Source organism: Trachurus japonicus, chromosome 13 (genome assembly GCF_045865225.1).
Source record: "Trachurus japonicus isolate A0001 chromosome 13, Traja_1.0".
NCBI lineage: Eukaryota > Metazoa > Chordata > Actinopteri > Carangiformes > Carangidae > Trachurus > Trachurus japonicus.
This window is the reverse complement of record NC_140919.1, coordinates 17,466,874-17,491,949: the sequence shown is the minus strand read 5'-3', so window position 1 is coordinate 17,491,949 and position 25,076 is coordinate 17,466,874. Positions and strand designations below refer to the sequence as shown.

At 40.3% G+C, this 25,076-nt stretch overlaps 2 protein-coding genes across 6 annotated transcripts in view; both read left to right on the top strand.

The window, feature by feature from the left end:
- Positions 1-21,304, top strand: part of LOC146975791 (unconventional myosin-Ic-like) — an 85,187-nt gene extending 63,883 nt beyond the window's left edge. For all 5 annotated transcript variants that reach the window (XM_085795021.1, XM_085795025.1, XM_085795023.1 and 2 more), the window contains 21 exons: positions 613-718; positions 2,559-2,639; positions 3,614-3,705; positions 3,823-3,917; positions 5,022-5,068; positions 5,190-5,270; positions 6,347-6,452; positions 8,405-8,522; positions 9,372-9,485; positions 10,261-10,337; positions 10,435-10,503; positions 10,595-10,679; positions 11,587-11,746; positions 12,274-12,357; positions 12,865-12,958; positions 13,560-13,615; positions 13,716-13,851; positions 15,812-15,882; positions 16,002-16,099; positions 16,194-16,293; positions 18,358-21,304. In XM_085795021.1, the coding sequence (XP_085651147.1) occupies positions 613-718; positions 2,559-2,639; positions 3,614-3,705; positions 3,823-3,917; positions 5,022-5,068; positions 5,190-5,270; positions 6,347-6,452; positions 8,405-8,522; positions 9,372-9,485; positions 10,261-10,337; positions 10,435-10,503; positions 10,595-10,679; positions 11,587-11,746; positions 12,274-12,357; positions 12,865-12,958; positions 13,560-13,615; positions 13,716-13,851; positions 15,812-15,882; positions 16,002-16,099; positions 16,194-16,293; positions 18,358-18,384 (1,897 nt within the window). In that variant the 3' untranslated portion in view covers positions 18,385-21,304. The remainder of the gene's footprint in view (positions 1-612; positions 719-2,558; positions 2,640-3,613; positions 3,706-3,822; positions 3,918-5,021; positions 5,069-5,189; positions 5,271-6,346; positions 6,453-8,404; positions 8,523-9,371; positions 9,486-10,260; positions 10,338-10,434; positions 10,504-10,594; positions 10,680-11,586; positions 11,747-12,273; positions 12,358-12,864; positions 12,959-13,559; positions 13,616-13,715; positions 13,852-15,811; positions 15,883-16,001; positions 16,100-16,193; positions 16,294-18,357) is intronic.
- Positions 21,305-23,612: 2,308 nt separating this feature from the next.
- The window catches only part of LOC146975789 (large neutral amino acids transporter small subunit 4-like), a 43,822-nt gene continuing 42,358 nt past the window's right edge, over positions 23,613-25,076 (top strand). The window contains exon 1 of the mRNA XM_085795020.1: positions 23,613-23,782. The gene's annotated coding sequence lies outside the window, so the exon portion shown is untranslated. The remainder of the gene's footprint in view (positions 23,783-25,076) is intronic.

Sequence of the window (25,076 nt, the reverse complement as noted above, 5' to 3'; positions counted from 1 at the left end):
TGTATTTTGTTGAATTAGTGAATTAAAGGAGCAGCGTGACTCATGTTGATGTGAAAACCTGTTACAGCTTAACTCAGCTTCTTTATTTAGCTTTAATTTAACAAAATGTTCATTTATATGTTTTATCTTTTAATTATGATTAAATAGAATTTTATTTCCCAGTTTTTATTGATTATCTATGTTCAACAGTTTATCCTGCTGCTCAGACAGATCACGTTAATCATTATTTTATAATTCTCAGTTCTGTCTGTTCTTGTCGTTGTTGCTTTTATATCAATTATTATGTGACAATGGCGTCAGCTGTTGTTTCTTGAATAAACAACAGATGATGATGATGATGATGATATATTATCTATTATTCTACCTCCATTATTAACATTAATGTTAATATTAGTTTAGTTAACAATGAATCTTTTGTTACGTTTCTTTTTGATAATAATGAATTCAACACAAACATGAAGTGAATTTCTGATCTGAACATAAACTCTTGGACCTCGTCACTAAAACGTCTCTAAACCAATCAGCATGAATCTTCACCTGTTATTGATCCTGTGTATTGTTGTTGTTGTTGTTGTTTTGTATTGATTGTGTGTTTGTTTCCTGTGTTTTCAGCTTTGAACAGTTTTGCATCAACTACTGTAACGAGAAGCTGCAGCAGCTTTTCATCGAGCTCACACTCAAGTCTGAGCAGGAGGAGTACGAGGCCGAGGGCATCACGGTCAGACCACACACACACACACACACACACCTGTTTATTACTGCTCTTATCTCACTCGTACCTTCTTTTATTAAGATAAGACAAGACATTAATTGATCCCACGTATGGAAAATGTTTTATACAGTTTTATGCAAATATATTAAAGAATATACAGCGATAAGATATGTACAGTCTGGACTTAAGAACTCATATAGAGAAGGTACATACAGAATAGTGTTGTAAAAACAAACACATATACTGTAGGCATAAACACAACTAGTTGGTGTGTGTGTGTGTGTGTGTGTGTGTGTGTGTGTGTGTGTGTGTGTGTGTGTGTGTGTGTGTGTGTGTGTGTGTGTGTGTGTGTGTGTGTGAAATGCATTGAATAAAGAGTGCAGGTTATCACAGAGGAACATTAGATGATTTTGATGCTGTACAGTCTGATTATATCTATTATTATTTAATTTAAATTCATCACTGTTGTTCTTCATGGTCTGACTTCTGGTCGTCAGGGTGTGCTGCCTGGTGTTTAGTTGTTTGATGTCAAATCTCTTTGTTAAACCTGATTTTAATTAGTTTTTTTAGTTCTTATCTGTGTTGTTTTGTCTTCATTTAGAAAAGAGTTAAAGTTGGTTCCAGCTCCTCATGTGATTGTCACCGTTGTGTTTTCAGAAGTGGAACTGATAATTGATTCATCATCCAGCTGTTTCCACACTGAGTCATTCACAGTGAGGGATTAAATATTAATGGGTCTACTTTTAAACTGTGGAGTGGAGAATATTATTTATTTTATTATTAAAGGGATAGTCCAACATTTTGGCAAATTGGCCCATTGCCATAATCCCTATAATCATAGCAGTAGGTTTGTTACCTTTAATTGTCGGTGCAAGCAATTTTTAGAACAGCGGAGCAAAGCCGCGAGCTGCTCAGAGCTACACTACGGGGGCTCATGGGATTTCTTTTACCCCCATCAAACCTGTACCGTTCACCTCCACCAGCTCACGTCTCTGCCCTGCAGATCTCAAAACAACATGCACAGATAATTAAAGGTAACAAACCTACTGCTATGACTATAGGGATAATGGTAATGGGCCAGTTTGTCAAAATGTTTGAACTATCGCTTTAAGTCTTTAATCTACCAATACCGATTTCCTTTTGGGAATTAATAAAGTCATTCTTATTCTTAATATCTTCAGTCAGTTTTCTCTTTCTCTTAAGTGTAATTACTTTTCATTTTTCTATTCTAGAGCTTTGTAACAAAATAATTTCCCTCTGAGGATCAATAAAGTGATTCTGACTTTGATCAGGAGTCACTTTGGCCTGTTGCTGCTCCGTTATTCAAGTCACATCTGGAGCATCTGTAGGAGGAGACGGTGTCTGACAGCAGACGCGTCTTCATTTGTATTTTCTTGTGTTTTTATTGCTTTGTTTTGTGCATCTTGAGAACAGCGGCTCTTTGTCGTGGCTCTGATGTGAATGCACTGGTCAGACTGGGCCGACTGGGACAAACTAGGCTGTGGGAGAAAGTCAAAGAGCCCTTTATGATCTGACGTGAGCTCAGTGGGCTCAGAGAGTCAGTGTGGAAAAAACATCAACTAATAAGTGCTGCACTCAGCCTGTGTGTGTGTTCACATGTGAGTGGGTGAGCAGTGTGTGTGTGTGTGTGTGTGTGTGTGCGTGCGTGTGTGTGTGAGCCCTGGGATTCCAGTAATTCTTCGGCTGACTGACTTTACGCTCGTTAAACAGCTGAGCTCAGATTTACAGTCTGTGGTTAATGAATTGATTAATTAATTAACACCTCTGATCTGGGTTCAGTTTCTAAAGCTAATGTTGTTAATGTTGTTTGTTTGTTTGTTGACAGTGGGAGCCGGTGCAGTACTTCAACAACAAGATCATCTGTGACCTGGTGGAGGAGAAGTTCAAAGGCATCATCTCCATCCTGGTGAGGAGGCGCTGGCCCTTCAAAATAAAACACACAGTTCAACGTCTACTACAGTCTGGACAAAATATGAAATATAAGTGTCAAGTTACAAAGTCACATGATCCAACCAGGAAGTTCAGTTTTATTTGATGGAGTTAATTCATAACAAACATCATCTCAAGGTTTTTTTTTAACATGTTGAAGTCAAGATCTTTAATTTTATTATAGAGACAAACCCACAAAATGATAACAGTTCATTTATTGTCACAACAATAAATCATATAAGAGCAGTTTAGCTTTCAGACTCAGTAAACAAAGGAGAGCTTTAATGAGCGTTTGTGGTAAGAATTTTAATAACGGACGGATCCAGACTTCCTGTTTCCTTCTGTTTTAAGCTACGCTAACAGCTAACGGCCCCCTGGCTCCTGCTTCATGTCCTCACAGACATTAGACATTAAATCCAATAACTGAATAATTAGCCAATAGTCCTCATCTTTACATAAACACAACACACTTTTTTTGCAATGATCCTTTCAAATATCGGGTTCAAACACTTGTGATTAATCTGTATTAAAGGCTCAACATTTTAACAATAAATAAATGTAATTACTCTAAATGTCCTCATCGCAGCTCTGCGGTAAAAAGAAGAGAAAAAAAAGGAAAATGTTAATAGCAAAAATTACAATAACCAGAAACAGGTGAAATCCTCAAATTAATAATTCTCCGCTGTGTTTTCCTTCAGTGTTGTGTAGCTCAAACCTCTAGAGATGAAATCAAAACACAAACTGAATGAGCGTTTAGATTATCTTTCTGTAGAGGATCAATAACCAATGCAAGGACGTAATTTCTGCAGAGTTTGAAAAAGCAAAACAAGGCTGAACATCGGTTCTTATTGATCAACGTAGACACTGCAGTAGATTATATACCACTTTATTATATTATATTATAGTCAGTGTGAGGGTGTTTGAGATGTTTGTTCGCTCCGTCTCTTTCAGGACGAGGAGTGTCTTCGACCTGGAGACGCCAGTGACATCACGTTCCTGGAGAAGCTGGAGGACACGGTGGGAGGACACGCCCACTTTGTCACGTGAGTTTGATGTGACGCTGCTGTCGTCTGTAAAAACTGTAAAAACTTCATCTGTTAAACAGTTTGTCTGGTTTTTACCTCCTGACGCCGTGTGTTTGTGTGTGTTTTTACCTGCAGTCACAAACTGGCCGATGGAAAAACCCGGAAGGTGATGGGCCGCGACGAGTTCAGGCTGCTGCACTACGCAGGAGAGGTCAACTACAACGTCAACGGTGTGTGTTTCATTTTTATGTAGCCGTAAATGAGCAGATGTTTTGTTTAGCAAATCTAGTTTTGCATTTTCAAAATAAAAGCGCATCATAACGCTGTCGTACAGTAACTGATTTACATCGAAGCAGAGTCTGTGTCACTTCCTGTGGATTTAAATGGACAGAAACACGCCACAGAGTCAAATGAGAGGATCGTTTATTATGGTCTGGTCGCCGTTCACTCACCTGTGACTGTGTGAGCTCATTAAAGATCCAATAATTGATTAGAAATCAGAGGGAAAAGATCTTAACTCCTGATTAAAACTGCTTCTTTTTATTTTCTGTGTCGATTTGGTGTAAACAAGTGTAAACAAACAAAGTTGCTGTTTCACCGATTGTCTCCGTAGTAACATTAAACTTCCTGTTTACATCCGTCATCACAGAAACAGCAGGTTCATCCTTCAAACAGAGGAAGTTGCACAACATCTGTTTGTAAAGTTTTTATTCAATAATGAGTTTCATAAAGTCTCAACAGCAACATGATCCATAAACCGACTGCAGCTCTGATATATTCATATATTATTATTATAACTACACAGTAGATAACAGAGTTCAGTTCAGTCTGATTGAGTTTAAAATGCAGTGAATCTCACACTGTTCTGTGTCAACCACTGGGGAAATAAAATTATACACAATTGTAGAACAACTGTGACATTTTGCACGACACAAATTAAATTAAGAAAACATTTTCTCCTCCTACAACCAGACTACAATACAGCAGTGTTTAGTTTGTCACTAGTATACTGATGTTAGACACCTACAAACACAGGCTACAGTGATTCAGTCACACATAGAGACGGAGTTATAAACATTTTAACTTGTTCTAATATGAAGTGTTTGTTTTATTTAATGCTTTAATTTGTGGTTTTACTTTGTAAAGGTAAAAATGTGTTTGTAGTTGGAGCCGTGCACCTTGAATTTCTGTAGAGTTTTACCAAAACAATCAGAAAACACTGTAGAAACAATAAACATCAGATCAGATTCAATTGGATTCAGTTAATAAAATTGTATTTTTGCAACATCGGTGGGGAAAAAAACAAGTTAAATCTTCTTTTTTCTCTTCGTCAGGATTTCTGGACAAAAACAACGACCTGCTCTTCAGGAACCTGAAAGAGGTGAGAACAGAGGAACCAGAGCCGTGACGATCGATCAATGCGATCGGAGGCAGCATCAGGATAATTAGTGGCGCTGGTGATTGACAGGTGTGTGTTTGTGTGTATTTGTGTGTGTGTGCAGGTCATGTGTATGTCGGAGAACAAGATCCTGACGCAGTGTTTCGACCGAGAGGAGCTGAGCGACAAGAAACGTCCAGATACGGTGAGACACCTGACCGTGTGTGTGTGTGTGTGTGTGTGTAACCATAAAATACCTTATGGAAACAGTAACATTCGATTAAATATCATGAATATCGATAAAAAGTTAATACTGTCGATCTCATTCATTTTCTTTTGATCGATACAACGTTACTGCAACAAATGCTGATGGAAACGGTTCTTGGTCGGATAAATGTGAGTTGTGACTTGAAGTCGTAACTTACGAGTTCAAAAGCCTGCCTGGAACGCGGCATTAGTATAACTTACTAACTAGTATAACAATATTTATTTATATTGGTCGGCGTGTGTATGGCACAGTGGTTTCCAGGCAACGCCTTGGCCTGTGCACAGCCCTACCCACCTCCGATAATCGGTTAAAGATGGAGGATGGGCGTTCTTCTGTTATGTGATTTAGGACAAAAATGAATGGAAACATCTTAAATTGCAAGAAAACAATTCGACACATCAATATGATCGCAAAACAGCACATGACGTCATTACGCACGGCTTTTTATTCGATTTAAAGGTCTGAGATTTGCATTAACATTTTTATTGATATTTAGGTAATTCGATTGGCAAGTGGATGGAAACATAGTTTGTGTGTGTGTGTAATCATACTCTCATGATACACACTACTGACATACTTTCCCACAGCTAAACAAACACTGGTGTGTTTCCCTCCTCGGTGCTGAGTGGGCAGAGCTGACGGGGATTCTCTGCAGCCTCCCACTGTCTGAGGAATGCCCTGACACTTGTGTGCCCTTCACACATGCACACACACACACACGCACACACACACACACACACACACGCACACACACACAGACTTGAACAGGGTGCTGTCACAGGCTGGTGAGTTTCAGCCTCCCAGTCGTCCACACTGGTCCCAGTGTTCGGTCTGCAGCACTGGGCCGCTCCTCTGTTTACGTAGCTCGTAGCTCTTAGCTCCTCGTCTCTGTCCGCTCGCCGCTCGTCTCCTCGGTTACCGACCTCCATCCTCTCCATCACCTCCGTCCTCCTGAACCTCAACCTTTCTTTCCCTCTCTCTCTCTCCTGTCGGTCTGTGTCTGCCCCCCTCAGGCAGCCACCCAGTTCAAAGCCAGTCTGGCGAAGCTCATGGAGATCCTCATGTCGAAGGAGCCGTCGTACGTTCGCTGCATCAAACCCAATGACTCCAAACAAGCAGGTAAGAAACTCAGGACTTCATCTGACTCACTGGAGTTCACACTGACACATCACCAGACTCTGTGATGTCATACTGTAGCACTGTTTGGTTTGTTAGGATCCCCATCAGCCGTTACTCCATCATAGGAGCAATGCCTGTTCTTCCTGGGGTCGCACACATACAACTACATGTGTAGTAACAAAAACATACAGAGTAAAAACAACCTGAAACCAAACTACAATTATTAAGGTATTGAAAGAAATAGTTAAACAATTTGCAAATACACAAAACAATACTTACACACAAGCACTGTATTGATGTTTATCAGTAGTTTACATGGCGACAGTGGTTTTGTGTCTGACTGACTGTGATTCCTTGTTGCAGTGACTTTATGTCTTATATTGATAACAAATTAAGTTTCTTTTTGAGTTTTTTACTGATTGAGGCCCAATGGTAATTCATCTAAAAGTTTTGATGATGATGATGATGCAGGAAGTCATACTGAGAAATACAAACACAGGTCCAACTGTCCTCAGTCTGAATGCATAAAGATAAACTGTAATTCTGAGTTTTTCTAAAAAGATCATAGTTGATCATATCATCATCCTATCCTATCAGCTTTGAGTATACTTTTATATTTTATGTATTTTTAATTGTGTGCTGAGCCAATTGCCAGTTACACTTGCTGTTTACTGAATGACAATAACGTTTGTCTAAAGTCTAAAATACCTGTTGTATTGTGTAGAAGGAGGAGGAGGTGTGCGTAATAATAATATGTAGAATTTAAATAGGAATAAGAAATTCAGACATTATGGATCCGTCGAGTGTCTCACTCTAGTCACTTTTTAGTCACTGATAACCATATTTATTTTCTCTATTTTACAACGGAGGAATCATAAGGTTAAAGAGCTAATGTTGTGATATTTGGAAAAAAAAAAAAAAAAGAAGGTGGTTGTTGTGGAGCAATGTGATGAACTTTGAAACTTTATGCCACACTTTGACTTTTCGCATATTTACAATTCAACATGTTGTATCACACAGAAGCTACAGGCCAAACACACATAACATTAATGACAAGAAGACAAAACTGAAATCTTAATTTAAATTTAATCACTGCTGAAACCTAAAATTGACACTTGATAACATTGAATTTATAGCATCAGCTGATTTAGCATTGATTCAACAATTTCTTCAGCTCATTCAGCATTGCTTTTGCACATTCAGCATTGCTTCAGCTGCTTTCAGCATTCACACGCATTTTCTGCAGGAAATGCTTTTTTTTCTAGATATCTCTGATGTCTGCGTTAAATTAAAGATGCAATAATTGATTAGAAATCGGAGGGGGAAAAGATCTTAACTCCAGAAGTGACCTGATCTGGAAACAGCAGCTGATTAAAGCTGGTTCTTTTTATTTTATGTCTTGATTCACTGACTGTCTCAATAGTAACATTAAACTTTCCGTTTTTACATCCGTCACCACCACAGAAACAGCAGGTTTATCCTCCAAACATTTTATTTTGAAAAGCTGCCATATTTGACCAGCCCACTGTTTCTCCCTCCCAGCGTTAAGTTACTGTGTCATTGTTGTTGTTGTTGTCGTCTGCTGCTCTTTTCTCAGTGTCACTTTTATGCAACGGTTCTCGTAGCAGCAGCTTAAGCAGCTTTCACACTTCAGTCGTTTCCCAGAAACCTCACGTTAATCATCATGAGCTTCGACTAATTCCAGTCCAAACAGTTTGTTTTCGGCTGCGGTGAAGCTCGGCTCGTCAGTTTATCGGCCGGCTCTTTGTTTCCCTCCACAGTCGCTCCTTTGTCGACTCCACACTGCGTCTCTGTCCCTCGCCACTCCCACTCCCACTGTTTAGCATTTACTGGTTTTCTCTGGTTCATTTTACCCGACACATCATCACTGTATTTGATTATTTATTTATTTGTTTCTGACCCTGCTCTCCCTCTGCTCCTCGCTCCCCCAGGTCGGTTCGACGAGGTTCTGATCCGCCACCAGGTGAAGTACCTGGGGCTGATGGAGAACCTGAGGGTGCGGAGGGCCGGCTTCGCCTACAGACGGCGCTACGAGGTCTTCCTCCAGAGGTGATACGTCACACACAGGCCAGATGTTCGCCAGATGTTCTCCAGATGTGGCGCCAACATCACAACAGACACACAACAATAACCACACTGACTGAGTTTTTAGTTCATTATCAGTTATTAAAGATTCAGATTAAGTCTCTAGTTCAGGGTTTTTACCTGATACTTAAGTGATATCAAAGATATTTTAATCACTTTTTTTCTTTTTTTACTCAGTTTTTATTTAGTTTTTTCTCAGTAGCAACATGACACATGCATTTCCTTAAATTTACATTTTTCCCTTTTACAGCTGCTCATAATCTTTGCACTTACTATATTCAAGGACTGTGTAAGAAAACAGGAACCAGAGACTTAATCCATTGATCAGATTTAATGATGATGATCAGTTTTCTGCTGATTGATCAGGACAATTCATTGACTCATCCTGCAGCTCCGATCCTATAAACCGTTTGAACACTTTTAAAGAACACTTTTTTTTCTCTCTCCTATCATCAGATTTGACTCTTTATCCAGTGTGTTCAGATTCAGATTCATATTTACTTTATTTTTCCCCTGGAGGGAAATTTTTCTTTGTTACAAACGCTTGAATTGTAAGAGAAATCAAGACAAAGTGAGATATACATAGAGATACATAAAATAATATTACTAAAATAAAAGCAGAATAAGAACAGAATAAAAACAGAAAAATAATAAAATAAACATGTTCTTGGCGTTAAGTATACTCAGTTAAACAGCTTGATAGCAATGCGCAGTTATGATTTCCTGTGTCGCTCTGTAGTGCAGTGTGAGTATATCTGTCTATTACTGAGTGTTCACCTGTAATTATGTGTGTTTGTGTGTGTGTGCATGCAGGTATAAGTCTCTGTGTCCGGACACGTGGCCCAACTGGCAGGGGAAACTGTCTGATGGAGTGGCCACACTGGTCAAACACCTGGGGTACAAGCCAGAGGAGTACAAACTGGGCAGGTCAGCAACACACACACACACAGAGAGATTAGAATTATGATAATGTGATAATAGCAGATTGATGCAAATTCTGGTAACTGTTTAATTTACAGGCTGTTAATTACATGACAATGTCAAGAAATAGCCAAGAAATAACAATTAATTGCGTCATAATGTCTAGAAATAGCCTAGAAATAACGGTCTGTTTCACAGTAATGTTGAGAAAGCCCAGAAATATTTATCAATTGCAAGGACTTGGCAGAGAAAGATTCTGGCCTTTCCCAAAAAATTCAAAGCATGAAAAGCATGTGTAATCTTTGGCCTTGATGAAAAACATGAAACTGACCGTTATTTCTTGGCTATTTCTTGACATTATCACGTAATTAGCGGCCTGGTTGCCTAAATCCCTTTTAACTCCTTTATTTTTCTGAAGTGTGATTAACACACGTTCTGTTATTTTGACCTTTGACCTTTAGCTGCAGTCTCAGACTAAACCGTCTCTGTAATAACAGTTTCCATTCAAATGGAGCCGTCATGTTTTTATCTGAGCAGATTGTTTAAGTTGAACAAGTTTAAGTTGAGGCCTTCGAGTGTCTCTGGACATCATTTGTTATTGTTTATGGTTCATGTATCATAAAGTTACATTCACATAAAGCCAACACATTATTAAACACCTGCAAGGTTTTCATTTTGAACAAGATTTAGAGCAAGGACAAGATGGTATTTATCCTGTGTACTAGAAAATCTTTTGTAAAAATGAAAAACCTGTAATTAATTTTCATGTTTTTCTGTCCAGATCCAAAATCTTCATCCGTTTCCCAAAGACCTTGTTTGCCACCGAGGACGCGCTAGAGACCAGGAAACACAGTCTGGGTACGAGTCACGGCTGACTGCACCGTTGATCTTTTTATTAGCATCTTATAAAATGTTTCTAACCGCGTATCTCCTGTCGCCGTTTCTCTCCTCACAGCCACGAAGCTGCAGGCGGGATGGAGAGGATACAGCCAGAAGTCCAAGTTCCAGAAGCTCCGAACCTCAGGTGAGGAAACGTCCTCGTCTTCGTCCTCACGTCTCCACTCACAGTTTGTTTGTTTGTTTGTGAGTTTTAATGTCTCTAATGCACTCCGCAGCCATCGCCATCCAGGCCTGGTGGAGGGGGATCCTGGCCCGGAGGAGGGCGCAGCGCCGGCGTCAGGCCGCTGATACAATCCGCAGGTACAGAAGACGCAGCCGCTGCCATGTTTGTTTCCTAATCAGTGTCGTGTTGTGATGATTGTGTGAAATAAACCGAGTATAATAATAAGATTTATTTATTTATTTGTCATTGTGCATTTACAACAAAATAGTGTTGAAGCAAAAACCTCCAGATGCTTAAAACAAGAGAGAAAGAGAGAAAGGAAGAAGAAAAGCAAAAATAATAGCTCAATAAATTTACAGAAATAATTTAAAGTGCTTAGACCATTATACAATACAAACATATACACATTATAGTAAAAAGAAGTAAAAAATAAAATGCAGATTGAATCTCTCTATAAATAGTATTTGCAGTTATACATAAAAAGTGACAGGTGCTGAGGTGTGTATGGTCGACTTCACTAAGGTGTGTGTGTATATAACTTAACCTATTATAATAATAACTTTATTTTTATGGCACCTTTAAAGAACACAACACACCTGTGGCAAAAACAACATATAGAGACACAAGACATAAAAACCATAAGAGATGGACTGAACTATTAAAATGCAGGAAGTAGTTAATTAGATCAAATAAATAAAAGGGGGATATTCATGATAAAAGGAGATAAGATGAGATACAATAAGATAAAAGAGGGCGGGATAAGATAAAAGAGTTAAAACAGAAGAAGGCGTAAAAGAAAAATACTAAGAGCATGTGAGTAAAGAAACAGTGACAGTGAATCTGAAACCAAACAAAAGGAGCATGGGTTCATTGAATTGGAAATAAAAATGACAGGAAACCAAAGGAAAACAATAAGAAGATGCTTAAAAAGAAGAGGAAGACATCACATAGGAGCAAGTCTGTAAACGTTTTAAGAAGTGATTTAAAAGATGACGTCACTGACTCCACATGTCTCATCCCCTCATACGTTGTTTCCTCCCTCAGGTTCATCAAGGGCTTCATCTACCGCCACAAGGAGCGCTGCCCCGAGAACGAGTACTTCCTGGATTACGTCCGCTACTCGTTCCTCATGAACCTGCACAGGAACCTGCCCAAGAGCGTCCTGGACAAGAGCTGGCCCACGCCGCCAGCTGCTCTCACTGAGGTGGAGACTCATGTTTCATTAGGATTTAAAGGGGACTTATTATGGAAATATCACTCTTTAAAGGCTCTTTAATATATATTTGGGTGTTTGTTTTGCCTTCCGGTCCCAAAATGTGAGAATTGACAAAACAAATCTGTAATTTTCAGGCTCCTGAGGTTGAAATCCACATGGTTTCACAAGCTGTTCCCTCAGTTTTCTTCCAGTGATGTAACTTGTTTTCAAATTTGCATAACCCCACCCCTACCTGGGACCAGTAGAAGGGGCAAGCAGTGGTTCATTTGCATTTAAAGAGGCAGGCACTAAAACCAGCCGTTATGTTTTGAGAGGATGAAAAGAGCTGTGATGTGATGATACCTTGGGGTATTTTGACTGAAGCATGTCACAGATATGTCTTTAAGACACCTGGGAACTATTTTAATTTGTGGAAAAGGGGCAGAATATGTCTCCTTTAACATTTAAAACATGACTCTATGCAGCAGCTGTGAGCTCAACTCTCTCTGTCTCTGTCTCTCACTTTGTGTCTTCAGGCGTCGGAGCATTTGCGTAAATTGTGCATGCAGAACATGGTGTGGAGCTACTGCAAGAAGATCAGCCCCGAGTGGAAGCACCAGGTGAGTGGATAGGAGCCTTTCCACTGCAGGACGGACCTGCAGCTCCTGGAGCTTTTACAGGGCTAAACAAGTCCCTGCCTCGGGGGTTGGTACTCAGATCGGCCCTGAAAAACTCCCGGTGGAGCTTGAGGTTTACTCTGAGCTGATTGGTCGGACTCAACAGGATGTGACACAAGAGAAAGCCCTGAAATCTTCACGGCCATAAAAAAAAAAATAATACGTCAATAAAGACGTTTGATAAGTTGACGGACAACTACGCGGTCACGCAACGAAACAACATTTTTACAACCCACTATTTTTGGAAAGCGTCTGTACTGCCAGAAAAACAACAGCAGTAAAAAATAAGATAAAAACTGCTGCACAACGATCGCGTGTTGATCAAAACTGTTCCACGTCGCCTCAAGAGTCCAGTGGAAACACGGTGGCCAAGCGAGAGTCTGGTTCCTCGTTCACTACCTCCTTCCTTCCTTCCTTTGTTTATTCACTAGTTTATTTCTGTGTGAGCAGATGGAGCAGAAGATGATCGCCAGCGAGCTCTTCAAGGACAAGAAGGACAACTACCCTCAGAGTGTCCCCAAGCTCTTCGTCAGCACCAGACTCAGTAAGACTCACATCTTCTTTTCATGGGCGGATTTTATGGTGGAGTTAGAGGGGTTATAGCCCCCCCCCCACAATATAACCCCCTTATTAATCATATAGTTGCAGTGCTGGAATGAAGTAGTATTTTTACTGATTTCATTTCATTTGCAAGGAACCAAAAGTAAATTTTTAATAATCTGACTATGTGTAGCTGGTTGCCGACAGACTAACTGTCAGTGTGTTACTAGATCATCTGCCTGGTAAGAAATAACCACATGGTGGCAAATGGTGATATGATAAATTAATGAATGAATAAGCGTTAGTCCTGTCAGAATAAAACGTGTTAATCACCACAACTGATTAGAATTATGGTGGTAAATGACTAAAATACCTTTTACTACTGTGACGAATATGGGAATGCCAAAATGATGAGGTAAATTTGTCCTTTTATCAGAGAGATAGTGATAGTTCCACTTTTCCCTTCACTAGACTAAACTTTCTGACTTAAAATATCCTTGTATCGTCAGAGGTCGTTACCTCCTCTGATGTTTAACCCAAAGTTCTACCAAACCTCGTCTCCGGGTTAGAAACCAGATTTTAACGTTGTGTCTCCTCTTGTGCAGACGGAGAAGACATCAACCCCAAGGTGCTGCAGACTCTGGGCAGCGAGAAGATGAAGGTGAGCGGAGCCAAACACAAAACTCATGGACGTTCCTTCATCTGCTGTGTCTTTGTCTGTGACCTTTGACCTTTAAACCTCGGTCCCTGTGTGTTCACAGTACGCCGTGCCCGTCACCAAGTACGACAGGAAGGGCTACAAGGCGCGGCCTCGCCAGCTGCTGCTCACCAGCAGCAGCGCCGTCATCGTGGAGGAGGCCAAGCTTAAACAGCGCATCGAGTACGGAGCCCTGAAAGGTCAGAGGTCAACGGACACAGCCGTCGAGTTGTTGCTCCTTCTCACTGCAGTGGAAATGTCTCAGTAGCACTTGGAAAGAACTTACAAACCCTCAGAAAGACTCGAGGATGAACTGAATTGATTTTGGATCTTGAAGGTCAAGATCGCAGTGACCTCACAACACATGATTGTCGCCTAGTTAACGGATTAAATCTGCAGTGGTTTGAGGAAACGTCTTCAGATTTGGTGCAAGTATTTTCTTAAACTCTAGGATGAAGTAGGGGTGGGCGATATGGCAAAAATATCATATCACGATTTAAAAAAAATAAAATAACAATCTCGATTTTATCACGTTCTTAAATTGAAAAACAGATAATTTAGGTCAAAGAGCCTTTCTGAACAGATTTTAATGAGGTCTATGCACAGCTCCACTACTTCCTGAACTTAAGGCAGCTCCTTTATTTCCTGTCTTACATTATTGGACAAACTGATTAATCCAGGTGTGTCTGAGTACTCACAATGATCAGACACACCTGTTTGGGAGCTGCCTTTCAGAAATTCAGAAAGTAGTGGAGCTGTGCACAGAGCCCATTTGCTGCAGTTTTGCCAACATGTGCAAGTAAACATACATAACATAAAATGCACTCATGCAACATAAAAGGTAGCTTTTATTTAGGAGGGGGGTCGTTAGTCGGACTATCGCGTTCGCGGTAATTTGAATACTGTACAATTAGCACGATATAGCGCATTTACCGTTTATTAGCGGCCAAGAGCGACCTATCCATGCGTCCGTGTGTGTCAGTGTGTGTACGTACGTGCGGTGCGCCCGCACGCAAGAGAGACGACAGGTAGAGGGGCTGACTGGCAGAGATGAGAGATAGTGAAACGCTGTTTAAAAAAAAAAAAAAGCGACCAACTCCTGCTTTGGCTTTCAGCCATGGTTCTCCATGCGGCTACCGCTACACACACAAACAAGGAGGCGGGTAAGAAAGCTTGTCACTGCCCGTAATTCGCTATGACTGGTTGGTCAGGTTGACGACGTAATACGTCTGGTGCGTCGGTGCATCAGCATAGAACTGCAATTTATAGAATGTGGACCAGACGATCCTACGATCTCTGCACTTTGGCAGATCGTCTACACACTCTAATCCTTCACGATCTAATATCGTCATATCGCCCACCCCTGGCCTTGTGACGGCAGAATCTACAGCTCAAAGGTCAAATGTCACAGGGGCCAAGTAAACACAAACACTCAGGAAATCTCCAGGAACTTTCCATGGGAAGTTAAGCTGGGGAATTTTGGAAATACTCCAAACTGGAACCTTTCCATGGGAATTTACAGGAATTATTGGGAATTAACTGGTAATTGGGGGTAATTTAAACAAACTGTATCATATCCAAACATAAATGTAAATATTTTGTTTTGTCATAAGCAGACATCCATGCAAAATAATACAATTTAAAAACATTACATTTCAACAGATTTTTCAATTCTTTTACATGATATTATTACAATATTATTGTTTTAGCCAAGATTATGCTACAATATGTTTTCCCTAACTATATTTAAGTTCCCTGTTAAGGGCCAACCTTCAATTTCGTAAATTTCGGATTTATTCCCGTTTATTCCCGTATATTCCCATTAATTACCATGGAAAGTTTTCAACTTTGAAAATTCCCGGAATTTTGCAACCCTACTCAAGACTTTATGTTGTGATTTCTATTTCTATTGTTGATTGTATGCTCTGTGTTGGACTGGTAGTGAAAATTAGCACATGTGCAAAGCATCTGGTCCGTCCACTGGGACAGTCTCAGTGTACTTGTGATGTCCACATCATCAAAACATAAAACCTAAATGTAACATAACACAGAGCAGTGATAACAATATATCTGGCTATTGGTCATATTTCGGCGGAGGGATATGTCCACAAGGAGTTGGTTCTAGTTGTTAAACCCAAACTGTCCGTCCTCCGTCCTCAGGTGTCTCCGTCAGCTCCCTCAGCGACGGCCTGTTCGTTCTGCACGTTCCCAGTGACGACAACAAACAGAAGGTGAGACGGCAACTCATTCACCGGGAATATCTGATGTAGCTGTAGCTGTGTGTCTGTGTGAGTGTGTATGAGTGTGTGTGTGTAAGAGTTTTCACTGTGTGTTGTGTGTTTCCCCTCAGGGAGACGTCGTTCTGCAGAGCGACCACGTGATCGAGACTTTAACCAAGATCGCCATCTGTGCCGACAAAATCAACAGCATCAACATCAACCAGGGCAGGTGAGAGGAGGACGGGCTCGCTGTTAACACACAACACACACACAGTGGAGGTGTTGACAGGCTCTGACTCTGTCCTCTGTCCTCTGTCCTCCAGTATAAAGTTTACAGTGGGTCAGGGGAAGGAGGGGATCATCGACTTCACCCCCGGATCAGAACTACTGGTGGCCAAGGCCAAGAACGGACACTTGTCTGTGGTGAGTGAACGACCACGAACTCAGCTTCAGTCAATCAAACACAAGACGGTGAAGGGTTTGTAGATAAGTTTGGTTTTATTCAGCTCCAACTGAGGCAGAAATCCTCCGATTTGGTGCAAAAGTGGAGTTTTACTTGCATAAAATGTCATTTCAAGCACCTGATTGCAAAGATGAAGTTAAAACAAATGTGTAACTCTGTGGTGGGTGACATGACAATCCTTAACAGTCAAAGAAAAAAGCTGCACAAATATTTTTCAGTTTAAGCGAATGTATAAAAAAAAAAAGGGGAAATTATTTAAAAACATGTTATAAGAAAGAATAGTTGTGCATTTTTTATTTATATAGCCTATTGTTGGCTGTAAACCAGTTCATTATTATGGCTTTTCATCTGATGTAGGCGTTTTCTTTTTGTTTGTTGGTTTGTTTTAAAAAAAAAAAGGAGCAGGTGTTACAAGTTCTCTTCATCCTGCTCTTTTCCAATCCCAGGATTGGAATGAACAAATAAAATGAAAATGAAATGAAAAATTCAATATTTATAAATAAACTAAAAAAAATTTGGGATTCCAGTAATTAAGCTATTCATTGCAACAGTATTTAAAGCTGCACTGGATCAATGGACTCAGATAATAGTTACAGACAAACAGAAGTTAATATTCATCATCTCAGGGTGGACGGTGGCAGGAGGCTGTCAGGAAAAAAAGGAGATTGTTAGGTTTCACTCAAAATTGGCGATATAATAATAAATCCACTGGGCTGGAAGTGTGTGACAACAAACACAATGATCAACCAGCTGGTGAACAGACTGAAGCTTGAGCAGCTGCAGAGATGGATATTAGATATTAGATATTAGATCTTATATAACTCCCTCAGGAGCTGGTGGAGAATTAAAAACAGCTAAAATGAGAGAATGACTCATGAGGTGGAGAGAAACATGACGATAGAAAATAACTTTTCATTTCACAGGTTTCAGCACATTGTCCTGCACCCAAGAGTGGCTAAAAATTAAACATTTATCCCGTTTATCTCCTTTTGACAGTCGGATAATTCGAAGTAAATTAATGCAAAACTGCTGATGCTCATTCCCGTCGGGGGCAGTTTTTCAGCAAGCAGTCTCTGCATTTACCTCTAAAACAACTCTATTGTTAAAGCAGATATCAGTGGAATGTTTTTGTTAATATAAGTCCTAAATAGTCCTATTTTCCGTCAGCAATCACTTACATGAAGTATTTCAGCCTAAACACGAGTCTCTCCGTCACTCTGCTCTGCTGTAACCCGAGGAGAAAATTTTCCTTGTGGGATACAAGTGTTATCCAATGAGGAGAGAGAACGGCATGAAGGGCTGTGTGTGCAGCCAAGGGATGCGCGTGAATGTGGTGACGTAGCACGAGGACCAATTGATGCCTGACAAGGGCGGGGGCTGCTAACTCATGGTGCGTTCAAGGAAACTCGTACTTTGTGTTTTTCCTTCCTGTGAAGTCATACCAGTTCGATCTGGTACGAGTTCACGGGTCGGAAGTTACGAGTGGCCGTTATAGGGAACTTTCACAGACAACAGGACGGTAAAAACACGAGCTACGGGTTACCTGGAACGCTACCAAGTCGTAGTTGTGACTTGAAGCTGTAACTTATGGTTTCAAAAGCCTGCCTTGAACACAGCATTAGCCGAAACGGCCGTGCCGATGATATCTGCTTTAAGTTATTATCTCATAGCGTGGTGAATGTGCAGGTCACAACTTGTCCACCAGAGCGTTTTGGAGTTGTTGGATTGTGTATTTGATGAGTTTGATGAGGGAAACCAAGAAATCCCATGAGCCTCTGTAGCGTAGCTCTGAGCAGCTCTCGGCTCTGCTCCACTGTTCTAAAAATAGCTTGCACCGACAATTAAAGGTAACGAACCTACTGCTAAGACTATAGGGATTATGGCAATGCGCCAAAATGTTGAACTATCCCTTTAAAGTCCTCAGTGCTTGTAAAATGAGATGTAAACTAAAGCAGCCAAACTGTTGTTGTGATGATGTCACTTCCTGCTTCCTCTGACCTCCCTCTCCTCTGCGTCTCTTCCAGACGGCTCCCAGACTGAACTCAAGATGATGGCCACTCTGAACACACACACACACACACACTCTCAAACACACACACATACACACTCTCTCTCATACACACACACACCAGGACCGACGTGCTCCTGACCTCTCCCATCCTCCAATCACACGACTGCAGACCCCGCTCTGCCTAAGCCAATCAGATGCCAGCTGTAACTCCACGGGTGGCGTGAGCTTCCTATAAGAAAAAACGAAACAAACAAAGCAAAAAAAAAAAAAAAAAAAAAATCCAGCAGAACTAATTGATATATTTATGTTTATATATTATATTTTTGGGATTAATACTGTTGCTGTTTGAATATTCTGATTTTATATACGAGGCCAAGGAATAACAAATATTTTTGGTGCATTTTTCTTGCACCGTGCGTGTTTATTGTGCTTTATTTGGGAACATGACCAACAAATTTAACGAGGGAGGAAGTCAGAATCGGAGACGACTATGAGAAGAAGATGATTCAGGGTTGGTTGTTGCCTGTTGTTTTTCTTCCCCTGTTTACTTTTCCTGCTCGACTAAAAGACTCTGATCGTCTTTGCTGACTCTTCTTTTTTTCTAACTGGGGGCGAATGGCTCGTCATTGAAGCACCCAGGGTGTGTAGATCATGGCTGACGGTATGTAGGACGTAGAGCTGCTGAGAGTGTCGGTGGATGAGGAAGAACAACTTTCCAATCAAATGGTGATGCTGTGGCCACGATAGCGTAAAAAAAAAAAAAAAAAAGACCCGCTCTCTAAATCAAAATAAAACAGCTGGATATACTACTGAGAATAATTCATCAATCTGCATTTGTACAGTGAGTAAAAAGACAGTAAATAATCAGCTTGTTCTGTGAACGCAGCAAAAACAGATGAGTAAAGTAAGTGAGGGAGCGTGCGAGGAAAAGGGTGAGAGAAAAGGTGAGAAGAAAGATGGAGGAAGGCAGCGGCCATTTTGCCTCGACACCAAGTGCTTGTGCCTTTTTTTCCCCTTTAGACTAATTTATTCCTATAGTTAGGACGTGTAAAAACAAAACAACTCAACCATGACGCTCAAAGCAACGAGTCGAGTTCAGTGTACATAGAAACCGTCATCCGCCATTGGCAGCCGCCGCCGCCATCTGCACAGTCGATCTCCCCTCGTTCAGACCCACAAACCAGGTTCTGACCCGGTTAAAGCCCCAGAATCTCTCTCTGTTTATGTTTCTGTTTCTGGTTTTGTAGTTGGCTACTCTCTTCCATCATCTTCACCTGCCTGGTTTCTGTCTAAGAGAAAATTTATGTTTGTCACTCAACGGCTGAAAACAATTAAAGGCCGTCTCTGATCAATATTTTTGAGTTAACTACGCCAAAAGCCATTATTTCTTTTATTTTATTTTATTTTTTTTATCAATCTTTATCTTTATCACTTGTCCACCTATGAGACAGAAATGAGACCATAATGTGAGACTAAAAGTCACAGTTTTAAGCCATGTTAAATCTGGGTTTAGCTAAAATGCTTTGCTAAGAGCCAAACGCAGACTGAAGCTACGACTAGTTATGTGCCTGGATGTGTGAACTTTTGTTTAAAGGAGCAGTTTCAAATTTAGAGAAATGCTCTTATTTTTGATTTTCTTGCTGAGAAAAAGATGAGAAGTTATACCACTCTCGTATTTGTGCGTTAAACGTATGAAGCCAACTGTCAGCACATGGCTAGCTTAGCTTGGTTCTGTCAAAAAACAAACCAATAAAACTTAACAATTAAAAAAAACACCTAATTTAGTTTGTTTTCAATCACCAGAGCCCTAATATTTAATCATAGTATATTAGTGAGCTTTAGAAGTGCTGGTAAAAAGATTTTATTACTTTTTGAAAAGCTAATTTGTGTAGCTTTATGCTAACGCTAGCTAATTAGCTCCTGGCTGATCACAAGGACACAAGAGTCGTGTCAATCTTTTCATCAAACTCTTCTAAAAAAGTGCAGATGAACATTTCTAAAAAAATATCAAACTATTTCTTAAATTCCAGAAAATAAACCTTTAGAAGCTTTTTTTTGATATTTAACAGTAGGAAACCGCCTAAAATTGTGTCTAAATTGTTACACAACACTAAAAAATAACAATATCAAAGCACATGACAACAGTTAAAAGAAATATATTTATACATCTTCTAGTTCAAGTTAAAAGCCTCCTACGGACCAGTTCTACTATAAACATCTGTCTAAACCTTTATCTGACGCTTGACCCCAAACTTCTTCAAGACCAAAGACTGACGGTGGAAAAAGTTGTGTTCTTGAAAACTTTTGAGAGGAGCTCCAAAAAGTTTCCAAGATTTATTTTGTTTTTTGTTTTTTGTTTTTCTGCCCAGACCTCGTTCAATGACAGAACTTTTTCTCCGTGTGGCTCTGGGTGACGAGGCGGGTGCAATATGCCGAGGCAGGACTGTGCTTACTGCACTTAAACTTATACTAGCCAAAGACCCTGTTGATTTATACTGATTCTTCTGTGTAATGATTTATATGATATTATTATAAATGTTATGATGTTGTTGATGTTCTTCAGGAGGGAGATATTTGTACAGTTTGTGTTCTGTGTTGATATAAATGAGAGTTTCAAACCAAGTGGAGGTTTGATGATGTGAAACATTTCGGGGGGAGAAGAAGCTTTTTAGTATCGTTGTTCGTTAACATGTTCACGTGCCTTGTCCGATAGCAATACAACAAGTTTTGTGTGGAAATAAAAAGAAATACCTCCGAGACACAGTCCGGTCGTTGGCTGACGACGGTCGTCTGGCTGTTTCTAGAAGTTTCCCAGCAGCAGCAGCACCTAAAGGTTCGCTCTCTCTCTGCGTGTATAAGCTTTATTCAAACCAAACCCAAAGTCTATTGTCTATTCATTTACAGATGCACTCCTGTTATCAGTCCTGACTCACTGTGTGCACCAAACCAATGTATAATTAATGCCAACACACTAAAAAAAAAAAAAAAAAGATACTAAAGATTTGAAAGAAATAAATCTGAAAAGTACAAAACAAACTGATGAATGTTTGTTGGGTGTTTTTTTTTCCTTCTTGTTCAGCTCCAGAGACTTTTCTCCTTTTCCAGTCAACAACGACGAGTTTTAAATGATCAGATTGAACGACTGAGATTTGAAGATCTACAACTCCACGATCAATTTCGCTGAAGATCATTCAGTTTCAGAGCTTTGGGGTAAAACATCCACGAGCATTACGAGGATACTGACTCAGCTTATTGTCAGTTAACATCAAAACAGGAAGCAGAAACGCACCGTCTGTCCACAGTGACACTGACCATGGACGGATAATGAGCCAAAAGGCCCAAAGCTCAAATACATTTCCTGTTGCCGAGCAGCACGACCTTCCAGAAAATTTGATTTTTCTGTTAACGTTTTGTAAATTTATGTCTTTAAAAAAACACACACACACAGACAAATCTTTATGCACATAACCAAAAAACAAAACAAACGATTTTTGGATGTAGGTACAATTGTCCAGCTTCTTATCATTTCAATTCATGTGTCACTTTATTCAGATGTCAGATATCTTCCCTTTGCCTGTTGTGATTTTCTCCCCAAGTTCCTTATAATTTCTTCTAATAGGATGACAGGTTGTTGTCTTAACTCTTCTCACACACCTGTTACTGGCAATGGACAGCATTATTGAGCATTTTGTTTTCTTAAAGCAGTATTATGTTTGGGGAAATTACACAGAAACTACCTTTTAAAGTAAACGTTGGTTCAGATATATGGTATTAAAGAACTTAAAAGGAGTAAAACAATATGATCAAGTCGTCTCTACTCGTATTTAAATGTATTTTACTACCATTTTCAGGCAAAAATAAAACACAATGCTGCAATATATGTCATTGATATTGGCAAAGGGAGAGTAAAGACCTTCGCCCAGTTTCTTCTAGAACATCAAACACCCTCGACAAGGTAAGTCAAACCATTGTTTTACAGAAACTTGTGGAAAGAATGCTAGATTTCATAATCAAGAGAAATGTGGCTTAGAGGCCTCGTGACCCCGTGACCTCTGCCGATTATGTGCACTAATCCACCAACAACAGACACACGGTTATATATGCAATTTATATTTTTGTTTTTCTGAGATGCTGCTGAACAAAACAAACTTGTACATCATTGTTTTATTTCACAGATCTCCACCGCTGTGCATCCTCCTGAGTCCTGACAGTGTGTGGAGCTACAGTGACCGTCCTCCACCAGCAGGGGTCGCCCTCTGTCTGAACTTCTCCTCCAGAGTTTTTTGTTTTGTTTTGTTTTCTGCAGGTCTTTCCCCTGGACCATGTGAACCCTCCTCTGCTCTGCTCTGCTCTACTTCTAGGAATTACAAGTTGGGCCTGAAGTTGTAGGTAAACACAGCGTCACGCCTCACGCTGATGGGAGTGAGTCTAGACTATAGCCCACATGCACTCACTGTAGGTTCAATGCAGGTGTGGCTGCAGCTTTATATACAGGTAATCCTACAGAGAAAACAAGACTTTAGGTTAAAATTGTGCAACAGAGTCTTTGTTAAACTGTCAAAGCTGAACAAAGAATCTGTCAGGGTTGTTAATCCAATTGAATAATACAGTAAACATCAAAGTTAACGCTCCCTATTTTGACTTTTGTTAAAGTTTATATGGCTTGTAATAGAGGTTTTATAATAGAAAGTAGGTCTGTAACGTTCTGCTATACACGTGATCACATTGTAAACATCAACTTTAGCTTTAACATTCATAACATTTTAACAATAACTACAGAATCACATGTAGTTTTGTATTTTTTGCTATGCGGTATCATGTGAGGCCTGTTAGGCTAATTGCAATAAATCACATAGTAAACATCAACTTTAGCTTTAACATTCCCTATTATGACTCTTATTTTGAAGTTTGCATAGTTTGAAATAGTTTTTTTTATGTCTACATGCTTAGATTTTTTTTTTGTTATTTTGTCTCATAACCATCAGCTGATGAGTTTGTGTCCAAACAAATCTCAGCGACCTGTTTTTCTTTTCTCTCACCAACCAATTTTTTTTTTCTCACTTGTATTGAGAAACAACGCACATGTAAAACTGGAGCTCTGTGATTGGCTGCGGCGGGTCTCTAGCTCAGCCACGGACCAATGAGAGGGCGGGGTTGTTTGTGCATCGCTCTGCGCTGCTATAAAGCGGCGGCGGCAGCAAATGAGGGATGAGAGAGAGAAATACCAAGGAGGAATCGAACAGGCTCCATCACCACCACCACCATCATCATCATCCTTCTTCATGTGAGCGAGCAACAATAACAACACTAACACAACCACCACCACTGCTGCTGCTGCTGCTCCGTGTCTCCACCGGACTGCGACTCCTGGACCTGCGGATTCGGACCTGAGCGCGGTCGGAGCGGCTCTGTGTTTCCCCTGAACCCGCAGACCACAGGTAGGCTGGATGCTCCACACATACACACAATATAGCCTAAACACATACTCACACACACATACACACACACACACTGAGAGCCGTTTCCTGCCTGAACAGCCTGTAACACTGTCATTAACTTTAATTAAATCCATCTTTTGTTTATAATCAATCATTTGTGATCGATTCTGATGATTCGCTGCAGATAAATTATTGGTGATCAAACAACAGATGTTATTTTTATTTTCTATCGCAGCAACTGTTTCTTTCTTCTTCCGTTTCCCCCCTGTTTATTATTATCATCACCGCTCAGCCCTTTCTCCCTCTCTCTCTGTGTGTTGATGCTGCCTATAGGGGAAAGTTTACCGTTTAATTTGTGAATGAAAACGCGCTCGCGTCCACCGCAGACGGCGGGAAACGGCAGATTAACGGTCGAGCTTTTCGTTTCTGGTGGTTTTTGTTGTTGTCATGTCGTGTACAGTGTCTCGTTTATAGCGGTCTTTGTTTCTGCAGCCTGACGGTAATAAAGCGGTAACTCCCCGCACTGTTGTTGATACCGAACAGCTGAGCGACACTTCGCGTCGATGCGCGTCAAGTCGCCGCGACGTGATCGGAAGAGAAGCTGCCGCGCCTTCAAAATAAAAGCTGCAGTTAGAGCCTGTGAATCTTTGTTCTCTTATTATAACATGTTAATTAATTTATTCCACTTCTTCTTATTTAATGATTTGATTTGAGGAACTATATTTCCCTCATATATGTGAATTAATTCCATAAAATCGTCTTAAAAGATTTAGATAATCTTGGTAATATTATAGCCTACATAAGGCTACATTTTCATTTAATTACAGGATTTGTTACGAGGCAGTGTTGAAAACAAAAAATAATAATAGAGCCAAAAGACATATTAAAAGAAGTTTACATGGGGAAATTCAACATGAAAAAGAAAATGAGTGACTGTGGGGAAAATAATCAGTGTAAATGGTGAAATTATGCCTTACGTGATGTCTTCAGATTACTCAAAAGATTAAATATATTTACTTAACAGTCGTAATATTCGTGTAAAAGCTGCTTATATCCTACTTTTACCGTGTTGCAGTTGGGTTTATATTGTTCTTTTATACGACGCCAGCTCTCTTATTTTTGAAAGTGGGAACCGGAACCCGTGTGTCTTGTTTCGGTTGTCTTGACTGTGTGCAGGGAGGAGGGGATGGAGAGATGCAGATTGGGGTTGTGGGGGTGGTGGGGAGGGAGGGAGGGGGGGGTGTTGTGCAGATGATTTCAGTCCAGTTCAGACCAGTTCCAGCTCTGCTTCTCG